Source organism: Perca fluviatilis, chromosome 3, assembly GCF_010015445.1.
Source record: "Perca fluviatilis chromosome 3, GENO_Pfluv_1.0, whole genome shotgun sequence".
Lineage (NCBI taxonomy): Eukaryota > Metazoa > Chordata > Actinopteri > Perciformes > Percidae > Perca > Perca fluviatilis.
In genome coordinates, this window is record NC_053114.1 from 20,529,959 (window position 1) to 20,547,223 (window position 17,265).

Genomic DNA, 17,265 nt, shown 5'->3' on the forward strand with positions numbered 1-17,265 from the left:
GGATTGCAAATAAAATGTATAATGGCAACAACAGGGCTTGATGGTAAAGAAAACAAAAACTGCAAATATTTGGACTGAACAGTGTGGTCTGTCTGCTTCATTGTGGTGAACCTGTTTTAGGAAGAGAGTGGGCGTAGTGGCTTAGTTCCTTCTGGCCATTCGGTGTAAGTCTGAAAAAAAAAAAAAGATGAATTGTGATTTTCAATTGAGTTGCAATATCTATTTTTAGAATTCCAAGACAGAGAGCTGCACTATGTAAAAATGTCTATTTTCTTGGAATTGTTTTATTACATGTACATGCACGAAAAGGATGGATGGATAGACGGTTGGATGGTTAGCCGGCTACATGAGCTCCCATAAAAGTGTAAATTAAATAACAACAGTCTGTCTGCTGTTTATGGGACCCTCACCTGTGTGAGCTTTGAGGAAAACGTGGCCTGTAGGCACTGACTTTTCCTTAAGTCACCACTGATAAAAATGGACAGGCAGGCTCATGTATAATGACATAGTCTGACTTGACTATAAATCTGTCTTGGCTAGCGAGAGTGTGCCGACAGCGGTAGCCCCTTGCTATCTAATAGCACCATTACAGTCCTGACTTGTGGGATTGATTTGGCAGTAAAGGTATTTTTTTCTGCCACTGTTTTTTTGGATGCTGATCACAGTCACTTTCTTGGCACTGTTGTACCCAAAATCTAACTGCGACTTAAAGGTAATTTGGTACTTCCTGCAGCTCAAGGGTGTTGCCCTGAGACGCTTGCCTCTGACCTCTGTATACCTTACCCACTTCAGATATTCCTGCTCTCTCCCTCTCTTTGTGAAGAGAGGACACAGTAATATCCCACAGGACCAGCAAGGCTACATGATGCAATTGTATTAAATGGATTTGATAAATGGATCTGACAAACAAGTGGAAATGGGTTTTTGATTTTATATTAAAACTGACCTTCAGGTTCAAAGCCCCATATTTATTTATTTATTTATTTATTTATTTATTTATTTTCAGTTCAGCTTTAATGTAAGGTAGCCTTTAGCATTCCTCTTCCTTACACCAATGTTTTTAATAAACCTTGGATGCTTTTTCTGTCTCTCATACACCTGCCACCCATGTACTGCGCACCCAGATTCACAATTCCTTAAACCGATCATACTTATTGTAATGTAAGTATAAAATAAATAAAGTATAAAAATGCCCATTTTTAAATAAAGGAATTATGCACTCATTGGCCACTTTATGAGGAACACCTGTAAAATCTAATACAATCCAATACAACAGCTCAGCCACAAATTCTAAATTTTCAAAGATAATGAGAGGTTTTCATTTAACGTTATGTTTATTATTGAGGTTGGTACAATAGTTTTTAAGTGGTGTTGAACTGGAATGCATTACATCAAGAGGTGTTTCTAATATTGTGCCTATCCAATGTACAAACAGAAGGGTGGAATAATATTTGAATCACATTCCAGTAAACCACCACTGCAAACTACTACCTAAATAATAAACATGATTAAATTATCACCTCCTGACACTGTCCATCAAAACTATTATCTTTTGTAAAGGTAGAATTTATAGCGGAGATGCTGTATTGGATTGCATTACATTCATTGGCTACCCAATAATAGTGCCTTTTATAAACACATTGCATTTTTGTTAATGTTTTATTTCCTATTCATGTTGCGGTAGGTTATGTATTCTGTATTTTGAACATTACAACTATACTTTATTTGTATCTATAATGACACATTTGCAGCCTTTGACCAGATTCTAGGGCTGAACAGGGTCTTTTAAGATTGACCTAAAAAATGATTACCTGTCGGTAATAAGTAGAAAAATTACGTTCTAGTGCAATAATTAGTTATTGTAGTGCAATATAAGGGCAAAGTGACATTGTATTCATTTATTTATTTCACTTATTTTACAACGTGTTGTTGGCTGTGGTTTGTTTTGCTCAGGTTGTTTTAGTTCCTTTCGCTTCTATGTCTTTTAACGCACTTTCGAACTGATTTAATGTTAAAGTCCGTGTTGATTGGATCCCTCAAGTCGCCGTAGGAGGAAGGGGAGGGGCACAGTTCCCATGGAAAGAAGTGTGAGAGGGAGTAGAGGAGTGTTAATAAAGCGTCAGTGTTTAACTGAATGCTCCGTGTGCATTGTGGATTTTCTTATGAAACCAAGCTAGGCGAAGCTAACAGTCAGTTTCACCATTGATCCTAGGATCTGCTGTCTATTTTTGGACCGCCAGCCCCAGCCCAGCACCGCCCGATATTTGTGTTGGGTCCCGCAGGACCCACAGGATCTCAATCCCAATGCAGTCCACTACTGTAGTGTGGATTAAGGCATGGATACCCGAGGCCGACGGGTCCCGATGGGCCGGGTTCGGACAGATATTTAGAAATTATGGTCGGGGTCGGGTCGGCTCGGTCACATCAGCGCGATAAGGCAACAGCTTATTAACGTGCGCTTGTTTCCCCGTGTGCGCTGATGCGCTCATCTGTTGACATTTCCGAATGCCTTCCTACAGTTGCTTAACAAAAGCGGGCTTTCCACACAAACAAACGTAGCCTACATGTGTCATTAGTATGAGGAAAAAAATGAGATTTTAACTGTGTCGGGCTCGGGTCGGGCTCGGACACAATTTCTTAATACCTGTCGGGCTTGGGCCGGGTTCGGTCACGGCTCTGTCGGACGCGGGCCGGCCTCGGACAGAAAAATTCGGCCCGATCCGGACTCTAGTGTGAATTTTTTTAATTGGAAATAAATGTGGATCTTTCTTTCTTTTTTTTTTTTCTTTACATGTTTGTCGCTAAGCGAAAATTAAAATGGTAAGATGCAGCCCTAGTATGTGCCTTGATGAATATTCTCTCCTTTTTTGCAAAGATTTAAAGCCTCCTTGCAATTTTTGTCAAATAAAATTATTTTAAATGTGTATCCCCTCTTTTAACCATTTTAAAAAACTAAAGCAGAATTATTTTTGTTGTTTTAATACCTTCAATTTTAGAAATGTGTTTTTACAAGCGTTAATAGCATACTAGAGTGGCATCAATCAGTCCTCACTGAATAAAATGACTTCTATTTTTATTTCAGATGTTCCACATTGCTGTGACTTCAGCCTCCTTCTCTTTCTGTCCCGGGAGAGCCCTCCTGTAGTTAACTTGCTCTACTTGGGACAACATTTTAAAGTTAATTTTTTATTTCTGGTTCATAATCGCTTTAGCGGAGTGCAACACTGCTGCACTGCCTGGGAACCTTGGAGGCATTCTCCTGAGACTCTGTTAGAAGTCAAGCTACCTTAGCTGTGAAGTTAGCCAGATAAGGTTCCTCATTTTTCTCCTTGATTTATGACTGTTTTTGTTTCCCAGGGTATGGGATGATGAATTTGTTTTCCTTTTTTTTCTTTTTTCTTTTTTTAAATGCTCTCTCCCTCGCTCTGTTTCTTGGTGTCTTTCTGAGATGATAGCCCTCAGTCGAATACTGCTGTGCTTCGTTTCCATCTGTTGATGGTGACATGATTACAGTATGCCTTCGATCCCAGAGTGAGCATTAATTAGTGTTTATTGCATTGTAAAAAATATCAAATACAAGTAGTTTACAGTATCTCATCCACAATTTGAGGGACTGACTAATAAAATGGGATAATTTTCCTGCAAGTCATGTTGAAATGTTTTTTATGCAGTGTTCACACAAGACATGGAAGATTCTAAGTAGTCAGATTTAAGTGTGTCAGTTGCAAATGGACAGCTGTTACATAGAATCAAATTCCTATACACTGTCCATCAGCATGTTAGTAGTGATGGAAATATACTACCTTGGTTCCAGAACTCTAATTATTTTACCAATTCAGTTTTGTGTGGTGTTGTGCTCATTTATGGTGGTTTCCTAGGTAGGAACAACATCAGCCTTCTAGCTTTCTAGACGAGATTAAGAATGGTAAATTCATCTTCAAGTGTGGATGAGATCAACAGAGATCAACAGGTTGATCTAAGCTGATTTACAGAACACAATTAAATAACATTCTTCTTTAATTGAGGTGACATTTACTGCTGCTAGCAAACACTAGCACACTTCTGTGTCAAAAATGAAAATGTCGTTTACAGGACACAACATCAATTTATCCAGATTGGTTACGGCAAAAAAGAACACCAGAATTTGTGTGTATTTTACATATTTATTTTAGTAAATGGACGATGTTTACTGGGGACATTGCATCCTAATCAACATTGAGATTTAAAACCCATTCATACAAATTTGTCACGGTTACCATACTAGCTAATTTGCACCAATATGCTTATATATTTGTAATGTGCACACTACCAAAACTTCTGTTGCCGCTGTGAAAGTAGCATGTGTAGAACTGCTGTGACTTGTGTAAACATTGAAGGGACCCTAGCCATGCTGCACTGATACCTAAAGCCATACATCCTGAAAATGGCCACGGCAGTTTTTCCCTCAGCCTTATTTACCCACCTTCCCGACGAGCTAGCAAGACAGGTTCGCACCGTTGGATGCCTTGGGTCGTCTACGTTATATGTTACCAATATCTTTACTCTAGCTTTGAAATGGAGCCTACTCCAGCCTCTTAGGGTGTTTTCACACCTATAATTTGCTCTGGTCTGAATTAGTTGATGAGATTGTAAACTTGGTGCAATTTCTCCTTGGTTCGGTTTTGTTTCACACAGAAAAATCCTAGTGTACCAAAATGCATCACTACCTGCACCATGTGTCTAGGGCTGGAGCAAGAAAGTAAATCCAGGAAGAAGGTCCTTTGTTCTAGACTAGTGCATATTTCTTGCATCTCCATGGTCAAACCAGCTCGTTCTATTTAAATAAGTATTCAGACATTGTTTCGTGAGTGACATTACTAAGTCTGCTTTGCTCACCAAGACTTTGGTCTCCTCTTCCGGTGTCTGTCTTCAACTTTAGCGGTTATAAACTAGCGTTATAAGGTAATTGTCGGTTTGTGATAAAACTGGTCACATTCGATTAGCATGAAAACATATCCCAGAGAACGGTGTTATTAATCCCTAGGTTAATTTTGCGCCGGATTTGTCCTTTAAAGACCGTAATGATGGCCGAAATAGCTGGGGGTCCCGTGGGTCTCTTAAAGTAAAATAGTAAATTTGGGGACTTTTTTAATAAATATCGGATCATTGAAATGAAGATTGATTTGAATCGGAAAATCATTTTTTTTAAAACCGCTCTATCTTGCGGTGTGAGCAGTTCCACTGTCCCCACCACTGCTGTCAAGAGATCTGTTATTTTAACATCTGGCTAAAACTGTATTCTTGAGACTGCTGTGATATAAAACTGAACTTCACTGCAGTACAAAGAGGCCATATTTTCTGCATCCTCCCATACATCTGTGGTTTCATTTTTTATTTTGTCTTATATTCTGTTCATAATAGAATTTCACAAAGTAATGCTGGTTTTCTCTCTTTTAATAGCCTCTGTCTTTGTAGTAACCATCTTGTTCCAATTTCTTTTATGGCATTGGCTTGTCCACGGACAAAACCAACCGGGAGTTCTGTACTTAGGTTCAATGTGAGCACCCACGTCATAGCCATTCAAATGATTTGATTTGTACAGTGTGAGCATAAAAGTAGCAGGTTTTGACCGTGCACAAAGGCCCATTTTAAAAAGTATAGTCTGAGTTAACACAGTTTACAAGATCAATAGTTGTACAATGTCTGCCCAGCTGTATCTGCCTTATCCCAACTCTTCCTGACCTTCAACTATGACACAAAGATGCACTCCTTAGATACATTATTGCCTCAGCCTGATTGTTCTTGCTTTTGAAGACGACTTTTTTCCAGGTGTTTTGGATAGCTATTATATTGTCCCTTTCTGAGCTCTAAAATAGTCTAAATTTGCCAGGCTCTTTATTAGAAACCTTTGAAAGCCGACTCATGTCACCACTATTACCTTCCACTTTTCACTCATGTGTTTTTTTTTCTCTAACATGAGAGCATCATGACTTACCTGCCTTGACTGCAACCTTCCCTTTCTTCATCAGAATGGCACTGACCGTTTCTGGCAGCCTCTCTTAGCCAGGATCTCTGATTACCAGTATAAGGTTGTTTGAGTAAACATCTCTGCACAAGATGGTCTAGACTTTTGCTGTATTTCTCAGCAAAGATTAAGCATATTCAGCGAATTACTGTACTTCCTAAACTGTGAGGTCTAAAATGATTAGCTGACGTTCAATGATGTTTTGGGGATTAAAAAATACAGATGATCATTACTAGGGCTGAACGATTTAAGGAAAAAATCGAATTGCAATTTTTCTGCCAGTCTGCGATTTATGATTAGATTTGCGATTTATTTTTTTAAAAGGTTTAGCTAAAGTTTAATATTGTCTGTGTAACAATTTCCAGCAATAAGTGATATGTAACATTATTCCAGCATTTATCTTATTAAAAAACAGTAAATATTATAATAAAAAGAGGAACAAATAAAATTTAAACCAAATGTTACACCAAACATTAAACTAAATATTGCACATTTGATTAATCGCGGCCTTCACGATTAGCTAATCGCATTCTTTCAAATCGCGATTTGATAACGATTAATAAAAGCCCTAATTACTACTGTACACTTAAGACCGTTTAGACTTTGTAGGCCTTTGTAACGTTTTTTTATATACTTCAGCCTAAATAATCTGCAGCAGTGCCAGTCAGGGCGCTGCCTGGCTGCAGTGTTCCATTGGTCTTTTTTCATTCAAAATTGATCAACTGTTACCCTTCTTTGAAAAAACTACTTTACACATATATTGAGTCACTGCACTCACATGAAACACTTTTTTTTGGGGGGTAAAAAAATGTTGAATGAAAATCACTTGTCACCTGTTTGCAATCATGGTGTGAACAAAACAAAAGGTGAAACAAAATTAGCATCTACCATCTCACACAACAATGTAACAGCAGATTAATAAATTCATGGACACACATATATGTACGACCCTGTAGTCCTTTCAAGAAATTCTACAAATAGTTCAGATAATCGCTTCCCATTTTATGTTCACCTTGAGAATTTCTGTAAATTTGATGCTGGGAGGCATGCAGCTTGTTGATTAGAACAGGACAAACACTGAATGCTAATGTTCAGATATGTTATTCAGTTTCAATCAGGAGGGAAGTGTAGTTGCTTACATTCTCACTCATGCTGTCTTTGTCTCTGTTTTTTTTGCTTACCCTAAAGGTTTTCCCCTAAACTCAAAATGTAAAATTTGTTCCAATTCGTGCTCCTTATTTGAAGCAGAGGTAAAACTTCTCTGTTCTTTTAAAGTTGTCACTGCTCTTTCTCCCATTCCCTACCGTCACTCTTGGGTGAAAACTGAAAACCTTGCATCTCCAGCATTTGATTTGTTAGTAACAAGGAAAAGTAGCAGTTTTTAAAATCTTGAATGTCATTCTGTTTTGATTGTATCCATGAAGTCTCAAAATTGGAATTGTTCTCATTAGGCAAAAGCGTAATGCTTTTGTTTTGGTATGGACCACTATCACACACTGTGGAAGTGGGAAGACAAAAATATTTTTTTATGTAAAGGAATGCCCTATTTTCTGCGTAATTGTAACCGTTCTCACATAGTATGTGGATCCACAAAGATCTTAGTAGCCAAGGCCAGAGTTCAACTACGTCACTCCTGCAGCAGCAATTAACAGTTTTAAATGTTGCACAGCTCTATATTTTGTTAATCATGAGAGGAAATCCTGTTTTTGTACAAATGTTTCCGCTGGTAACTTTCTGTTGTGGCAGCCGTCACGATGAAAAACACGGCGGAAACACGGAAGAACCAGAGTTACTGGATGTAACTTACTTTAGTTCAATGAGTAGTAGCGTGTGGGATGGCGCCGGCTGGACCCGGGTGAGAGATGTGACCCATGGCCACATTGTAATAGTTGTGGAAAATGCAGCATAAATGCAGCGTACTGACGATACAGACATTACATACACGAGACGTTTGCAACGACGATGACCTGCCAATGCGCATTCAACCCGCACTGGACCCGTTCGTAATGAGTCAGCCGTCACTGTCAGTAGAGAATCCACTCTGCAGTGTAGTTCAGACACTTCACTGAGTAGGATTACATGCACACCAATATTCCACTATTATTCCGAAAATGACAATATTCCGAATGTGATACAGGTCATGTAGGCCTAAACAGCGTATTCCGGTCGGATATTCCGAGAAAAGGCCTTTTTCTGAATTTATATTTTCCGATTAAGACGTGGGATATATTATTATTCGGGTTTTAGAAGCATTCTTTGGACAGTGTATACAGCGCATTCGGAATATGCGTCTCAGTCTGGGTTTAAACCGCAGGCTTATGGTCAGCTCTGTGCGTTGCTGTGGTTTCTGTACACAAATCAACCTGCAGACCCGAGAAGGAGAAACGCAGCTACTTTTAAACATTGCGCACACATGCGCACACATCGCTACGACAACCTTTTCAAGAAGGTGGTTGAAGGAATGAAAGAGGGAGGCTGTGTTCGCACGCTCCAACAAGTCCGCCGTCGCTGGTAAACTTTGAAAAAATCCTGTTTTGCACAGCTACATGTAAACAGGAATATTTGTGGACTACTCACTTTCATTAGCCATGTATACAGCTTAGTCGGAATATCATCTTCTCTCTCTCTCTCTCTCTCTCACTCTCTCTCTCTCTCTCTCTCTTTTAATCAATCTGTTATTGTTGAAACTTTTATTTAATATAGGCTATTTATTTTAGATAGTTTTTAATTTACGTGTTGCAGCTGTATATTTTAGGAAAGGAAACCCTATCTTTGAATTTTATGTTGATGACATTCTGTTTTAATAAAAGTGCTTGTGACATCTCACATGTGACTTTGACTTACAACTGAACATTTAGCCCACTTTGTAATAAACAAACAAACTATGTGTGTGTATGTATGTATGTATGTATGTATGTATGTATGTATATATATATATATATATATATATATATATATATATATACATACATCATATATACATAATACATAAAAAATACAGTTTTTGGTTTTGAATTTTATTCTGCAAAACGCATTAGAGCTTGATCAATGCTTATATACTCTATCGGCCACCATTCGATTATTGCTGGTATATTGGTGTTTACATGTTGGCCTAAAAGTGAAAGTAGTTCTCGCAGTTCAACATTTTCTATTGTCTCACTCAGTACCTTTTGGCACAATTATTTAAAAACAAATTCAAGGGATAATTAATTAAATGTTTCTTTCCATCATGTGTTTATTAAAAAAATATTATTAGATTTGTAAATTCTAAAATATATTGATATGGTTATCTTCAAAAATGCAGTATTGTGTCAGACTATACACTTTGATATAGATAACTATAGCTTTAACTGTGTCTGAATGTGCATTCCGTTGTTTCCCTCCATCTATCATTTTTTTAGTGCAGTTTTTCTTATCAGACATCCTATGTTTACTACTTCTGACTTTCTCCTCAGCACAAAATACTGTGTTTTTCTGTCTTAAAGCTTTCCACAGTGGCTGATGAGTATGAAAGTGGTGTTGTCAGGTGTCAGTCTTACACTGTTGGGATATTGATTTCATGTGTTTTTGTTTCAGTTGGGTGCAGAGCTTCGGCCATGAGGGTCTTGGACTGCTGCTGGACATTTTGGAAAGGTTGCTGTTCAAGAAACAGTAGGTCTATGCATTCACTCATGTGTCTTCTTTCACAGACTCTTACCTGTCTCTCTTCTATATGGATTTAATCAGAGTCCTTTATCTGTATATGACAATGCTCATTTTCACCTTGCAAACAATTTGTTGTCTTCATGCTGTACATTAGAGACCAACTGCTCCTCATCATTCTCCCTCTCTGTCCCTAGGCAAGATAAGCTTGACAAAAAGAATCAACATAAAGTTGTCCAGTGTCTCAAAGCCTTCATGAACAATAAGGTAATGACGATAGAATTGTATGTTTTTCAGTTCCCTATTGATTTTTTTTAACCTCAAAGTAATGATGTTATCCTGCTTTAAATGGTCAGTCTTTGCAAGTATTTGTTTTAAAGAAAACAACTAGAAGGAGAAATGTTCTTCAGCTAATTTTAATTTTTGTTTTACTGTTATCATATACATTTTTCAATGAAAAGCTGAGTCAGCAAGACAGTATTGTATTATAATAATGTACTAATCTGATTCATTGTTTATAGTCTTGGGAAGTGTTTGTGTCTGTGGGCATAATAGCCCACATAAACTTCACTTGGCAGTGTTTGCGAATTGATTAACCTTGATTAACTCATTGAAGGGGCAGGTCGTGTTTGCCGTATCACCAGGAGTCCCCAAAGTCAGAGTGTTACTATTCCTACATTAATGTTGTTAATGGATGGAATACATTTTTGAATCCTCTCAGTTTTGTCCTTTCACACATCGGGAAAAAAATCTATCTGAAATAACTTATTTTAGTTTGAGTTGAATCTGATCTCCAAGGGCAATTTTAATCCCATCCACATCGACATCTGGTGTTTTCACAAAATTACCAAATTAGGCGCCTGGGATTTCAATTACAAAGAGTTTATGACCAGTGGAGGAGAAGATCAGCATCAAAACAATATGGAGCCACTTGAGGGGAGTTTTACTAATGTCCTGACGCAATCGGGATGGCACTGAGTGACACATTTGCACAGATCTAAGCTTCCTGGCCTGTAGACTATATAATGACAATATGATGATATATTGTGATAAAATAATTCCACTTAAGGTCAGTAGACAATAATATTGAATTATCGCACAGGCTTAAGCACTTGTGAATTAAAATTTGTTCTGTTGAAGTAGCATTATTTCACAGTGCTTCAGCTTTTCCTCCTTGTATGCTGTTAGTTCACAGTAGCTATATGAAAGAGAGAAAAAAAAAAAAAAGATCTTGCCACATGGAGCTAAAACCCAACGGAGACGGATACACAGGCGCTCTGGCACAAAGTGTGCTGTAAGGTCTCATGTAATCCTGCGTCTCAACAGGCGCCAGATGCCAGCATTTACCCGTAGGCCTCTCTGTCAGCCCAGACCTTTCCCTGGCTAGAGAGGCATCTTGGGAAAGGATGTACCCACAATGCCAAGAAGACAGGTGTTCTCTGCCAGCTGTCAGTGTAGACTTTTATTTTCTTCTGACTTCCTGTGTCAAGTCACACAGTTGCATATTTTCTATTGTCTGTCACTAATGCCATAATAATGTCCTAATAAAAGGTACCACACAGTGAAACTGCCCTTTTGAACAACTTAACTCTACCAAGAAAACCGATTTCCCTAATACAGATTAGATGTACTGTAAGTGCATTGTTACTATAAATGTATGTAGTAGCTCTCTGCTTTTACTTTTATTTCATTTTCATTACTTTGTTAGTACCCACTGACTTAATTATTTACACTGTTTATCTACTATATACTGTACTGTATATGTGAACACTGGTATTGAGGATTTAGAAGATCTCTAAGGTTTCTAAAGTATAGAGAACTGCTCAAAACATTTCCAAAAAGATATAGTGTATATATCAGACTTGTGTGTTTGGATAGACAAACCTGCTCCAGTAGTGTCAACTCCTCTTTGGAGCGTTGACAGAGGACTGGCACGGTTCATCTTTCTTTTGTTTCTGGAAATTCAGCAACCACTGGCTTTTTCAGTACAAAAGTACATGAGTACACTGTTTAATTACTGTGCTCTTGTCATGAAGTACGTTTTGTAAAGCCATCAATTGTATAAACAGTTAAGCATGAAGCAAAGCAAAATATAGGGAACTATACTATGATGGATGTAATGGAAATGTGACAGAAAAATCAACAAAACTGTAAAGAGAAAAAAAAGAAAGAAAAGGAAGCAAAAAATGTACCTATTTGTACATAACTATTCACCTACAAGGACAATATTTGAATACCACATAAATTGGTTAGCTGGCTGCCTCTTCAAGTGTTTAAAGCCCACATTAAACAGGCAAACAGAAAATATGATTGGAGTGCTTAGTAATGTTTGGTGTTACTACCAGATCTACAGAAGCACTGTGTATTGTTTCTGTTAAGAGAGAAAATAACCATCACTTCTTCACGCTTTATTTGGTAATATAAAGGCCCCTTTCATTGCCATACAAAGAGCGAAAATGTAAATGTAATATTATTTTCCTGAACCTTTTATTTTCTAACCCAGTCCAAAAATGGTTAATTGATTTTTCTCTCAAATTTGTACAAATTACCGCAGACAATAAATAAACCTGAATTCTCATTGTTCGACAGTAATTACAGTTCTGTATGTTGCTGACACTGTTTTTCGTTGTACATGGCTCTTATCACATGCTGGTCCTGTATTGAAAATTACAATGTTGTTGTTGTTGTAATGATGGTGTTCTTGCAAGATTGTTTTTTTTCTCTTTGTTGGTTTTAGTGTACAACTGACATAGCAGAATTAAATCTAAATCAGTTTGATAATTAGATGATCACCGTTAACCTTAAATCTAAGTTTGGTCAGACATTTGATCAGTTAAACGTAATTTGGAGTGAAGGTAAATATATAGAATTTGAATTAATTTTGTGTTAAGGTAAATACGATTTGTGCTACTGTTTCACAGGCCATTGTGTTCTTGTTGTTGCAAATGGCAGCATATCTGGGTAATCATGTTTTGTGTTTTACTGCAGTATGGGTTGGATCGAATCCTGGGAGAGGAGAAAAGTCTTGCGTTACTGGCAAGAGCCATTGATCCCACCCAGTCTGCAATGATGACTGACGTGGTAAAGCTACTGTCAGCCATCTGCATCGTGGGCGAAGAGAACACGTACGTTCTGGCTTCATTCATCCATATTGTCGACATAGCCATGTCTTTACTGCTTTTCTGATGTTGAAAGACTCTTAGTTTGGGCTGACAACTACCCTTTATTCTTTTTTTTATTATCAATTTTATTCAAAGGCTTACAATATGAAAAAGGAAAGCATTAAACAGCCAACAATTTGCAAAAGGCTGAACTGCCATAATGTTGCAGAGTTAAATATTTGGCGTAAGACAAGCTTGTGATTTTGTGAGTGCCAGTGTCACTCTCAAAAGTATCACATTACTGATACCACTATATTGTATATTGACGGATGTATTTCAAGAGTCGTGTCTGGTGTAGGTGAGGTGTTTGCCTTGCTTTGGTAAATATGCAGAAAATATTTCCAGGAGAAATAGTTTGAGAGATTTAAAGTGACTGCAGTGGCATATTAGAAATTACAAAAGACATTTTAAGAGTAATTCAAAAAAGTAATACAGTATGCATTTTTATCTATAAGATTCACTGTAATGATATATCCAGTTGAACAGAAGTTGATTTAGTGGTTGAAATTAGGTAATTATTGAATTCATTAAACATTTTATCAATTTTACATTGTCGTCACAATCCTATTCAAGTCTTAATGTGTTACAGTGCAATGACAAAAGTCCCTTAGAAAAGCCCCTTCACTTGGATACAGTCGAATAGAAGAGTGCTCATGCTCAAAATCCATTTTAAATTCATGTCTTCATTTTCTGCCAATTGTTCGCTCATACATTTCATGTTCTCATTTAGTTTGGAAAAGGTCCTTGAAGCCATCACCACAGCAGGGGAATGGCGAGCCATCGAGAGGTTCAGTCCCATTGTGCAGGGACTACGAGATCGCTCGGTTCAATTACAAGTAAGTGCAAAGTACATGTTCTGTACAGCCATTGACACCTTTGCTATTTCCCCCCGATTTCACTGAAATGAAATATGGAATGGCTGTAGGAGGTTGACCATTTTAACACAACCACTTTGTGCTCAGGGGTCACTTACACATTCTTTGGTCTGATAAAGTCTGTTTTGCAAAGAAATGTATAGTTTCATGTCAAATCTGGGTGTAAAGTATTGCAAATCACAGATCCAGTCACAGTGGCAACATTGAAGCGACTACAGTATATATTGCTTTTATTTATCACCTTTTTGTATTCTCGTATTATTCAGTGCCTAGTGTTTATTAGCTGTTATTTGAGCAAATTGGTTTATGTATTGATTAATAACTTAAATGTCCTAGTTGGGGTTAATTTTGTGGATCAAACAAGCAACTGTAACATAACGAGGCAGTCTAGAACCTATTAATCTGATTTTACAATTTGCAGTAATGAGCACAATCATTGTGTAATGGTGTTGGTTGCTCAATTACAGTAAGATAAAGATCTTCCATGATGTGCAGTTGCCATATGTAATAACCTTTACTGATACTGCTAGCAAAACCAGGCATTATTTCATTGTGCAAAAAAAAACAATAACCGCTACAAGAAAGAATAAAAAAACAAAAAACAATAACGAGAACACAATAAAACAAACAATAAAACCACAGATTGCTCTAATCTATACATAAAGAAGCTTTCTTATGGTTCAAAGTTAATATATTGTACACTCAGAGTCCCTCCCCTCCCTAATCCACTTTATGGTTTGAGAAATGTTTACCTGTCTATGCACATTGCCCATTTTATCATCTTATGCACTGCTTTTACATGTAATCCCTCTCTTTGTGGCCATAATCTTTCAGATGTATCATCTCCGTGCTGATACATCCACTTGAGATATTGCATATGGGCTGCTTTAAACAGGGACGGCATCGGTTTGTGTCACAAAAATGTAATTCATGATTAGAGTATGTCCTCTGCATTTTTAATTGGTAGCTAAGGGATGTGAAGAGACAGATCATTCATCCGATGCTACTACCGCATGCACACACACACACACACACACACACACACACACACACACACGCACACGCACGCACATGCACACACTGAGCATTAAACTCCAGAATGCATTACAATTTGCTCCTTTGGTTGTTCTGTATACTCGTGCAATGACCAATGTTAAACTTAATTAAAAGATGATATCTCTTTTGCCCCCTGTAGAATTATCCTTAGCATTTGCATTCAGTTTGCTGTAACTACCTTTGACAGGTGCAAAACTGTAGGGACACTCTAAGAGGGTGGAAGCAATAGTAGAGGAAAATAGTGAGGGAAGGAATTGATGCTTTGTTATTACTTCCCTAACACAGCAGAGCAGTTTCCTTTTTAACCCCATGCATTATTAAAGCACAGATACTGCCATCCTAACCATGGCACTGTGTGGCCAAAGGCTCTCTGTTCTACTTGACTACATTTATACACTGTCTCCCCTGGCAGCCTATGGCTGAGGGAGAGTTTGCATTTAGACAATAAGTGTAAATAGACAATAGATATTTGAAATCAAATATGTCCACATTTTCAGTGTCTTTACGTATTTGTAACTGACCTATGCATTATTCTTAATACAAAGCTTATGCTAATGTAGATGGTTAAATACACATAGTAAATTATTAAATTTTATAATGAGCTGTGATCAAATTACAGACTAACATCGCATCTACATCATCATCTTTTACTCATGAAAAATTATGCAAAGCATTGCAGTGATTTTTTTTTTTACTCCCCTCTTTGTCTCTTGTTATTGATTGTGTTTCCAGCGAGTTTAAGCTTTCTGCGTTAAGATTTGACTTCTAATGAATTTGTGTGTACTTAAACCAAAGGATATGTGGATGGTAGGAACTCATTCAAATAATTGTTACACTCTTTAAATTTGACCATTGCACCCCACTCACATGTCAAGACAAAAGTTTTGTGACACTTTGCGGTCTGTATTACAATGTTAAAATGTTACTTTGAAGACAGGTAATTACTAAGCTTGGGTGCCGTGACGAAAATAAGAGTGCTATCAAATTGACAACGAACCTGGAAACATCTATCCTTCCTTGACTCGAGCATTGCCATACCCTTTTTTCACACATGAGTGGATTGCTTTACTGATCAATAATTGATTTTTCTGTCTGTGTTTGCCTGGCTAGTTGAAAAGTCACAGGATGCAGCGGTCCCAGTGCAGTAAACCAAACTCATAGGGGAGGGGTGAAAAACAACTTCCAAAAGAGCGAGTTTCGAGTCTAAAATTGACTGTTAGTTAGTTTTGTGTGTATGGGTCTGCAGTTGTTGCATTAATATTAAAATCAGCCCCTCTAGTTGGTGACTGGAGAAAATAGACATGCATTAGTTATGGTCCTCTGCTTCCAAGGGACACAACTCATTTAGAATGCATTTCATCAACTTCTGGAAGAAGAAGTCCATCGTCTCTTTCTCCTCTTCTCTCTCTCTCTCTCTCTCTCTCTCTCTCTCTCTCTCTCTCTCTCTCTGTCTCTCTGTCTCTCTCTCTGTCTCTCTCTCTCTGTCTCTCTCTGTCTCTCTCTGTCTCTCTGTCTCTCTCTGTCTCTGTCTCTCTCTGTACCCTTCATGTTGCAGGTGGCATGCATGCAGCTCATCAATGCACTAGTAACATCCCCTGATGAGCTGGACTTCAGGCTGCACATCAGAAATGAATTCATGCGCTGTGGCCTGAAAGAAATATTGCCGGTAAGCCACACACACACACACACACACACACACCTTTTATTAATATTTAAATGAGTTGTCCACTTCAGTGAAATATTGTAGATTTAATAATTTATGAAACACAGAGGAGGGTTTGCACGTCCTCTGTCTGTGTTAGCACCCAGAAAACCAATAACGTTTCTAGTGCCTTGGCTAATAATCTTCCTACTGGCTTTCATACCATCTACCAAACATGTTTATCTGTTGTAAACATGGCTGCTGTAACTGCAGAGAAACAAATAAATTAAAATGAGAAGCTGGTCCCAAAACCTGTTATCCTGATCAGTAATAGCATTTAGAATGAGCTTCTTGTCTTTACTTGAGCTTGATACTTCCCTTTTGGTGTCGATGTCAAGCCCTTCTCTCAGATTTGTTTTGCTTGAATCTTTATCTCTTTTAATCTGTTTTACCTTTTCTTGTTTTTCTACCTTAATCCATCTATAGCATCTGACAACCATCAGGAATGAGGCCCTTGACATTCAGCTAAAGGTATTTGAGGAGCACAAAGAAGAGGACATGATAGAGTTCTCTCACAGGCTGGAAGACATCAAAAGCGAACTGGAATATCCTTGTCAATATACCAAACCGACACGTTTAACACTAAGTTCTAATTCAGTGTCTCTTTCTTGTAAGTATGTATGGAAGTACAGTACAGGCCAAAAGTTTGGACACACCTTCTCATTCAATGTGTTTCCTTTTTATTTTCATGACTATTTACATTGTAGATTCTCACTGAAGGCATCAAAACTATGAATGAACACATATGGAATGATGTACTTAACAAAAAAGTGTGAAATAACTGAAAACATGTCTTATATTTTAGATTCTTCAAAGTAGCCACCC

The 17,265-nt window shown here is 37.7% G+C and overlaps 1 protein-coding gene across 6 annotated transcripts in view; it reads left to right on the forward strand.

Moving 5' to 3' along the window:
* LOC120555780 (protein diaphanous homolog 3-like) overlaps window positions 1-17,265 on the forward strand; it is a 188,877-nt gene that overhangs the window by 25,861 nt on the left and 145,751 nt on the right. For all 6 annotated transcript variants that reach the window (XM_039794835.1, XM_039794839.1, XM_039794838.1 and 3 more), the window contains 6 exons: window positions 9,581-9,655; window positions 9,844-9,913; window positions 12,635-12,771; window positions 13,538-13,643; window positions 16,294-16,404; window positions 16,867-16,985. In XM_039794835.1, coding sequence (XP_039650769.1) covers window positions 9,581-9,655; window positions 9,844-9,913; window positions 12,635-12,771; window positions 13,538-13,643; window positions 16,294-16,404; window positions 16,867-16,985 — 618 coding nt within the window. The remainder of the gene's footprint in view (window positions 1-9,580; window positions 9,656-9,843; window positions 9,914-12,634; window positions 12,772-13,537; window positions 13,644-16,293; window positions 16,405-16,866; window positions 16,986-17,265) is intronic.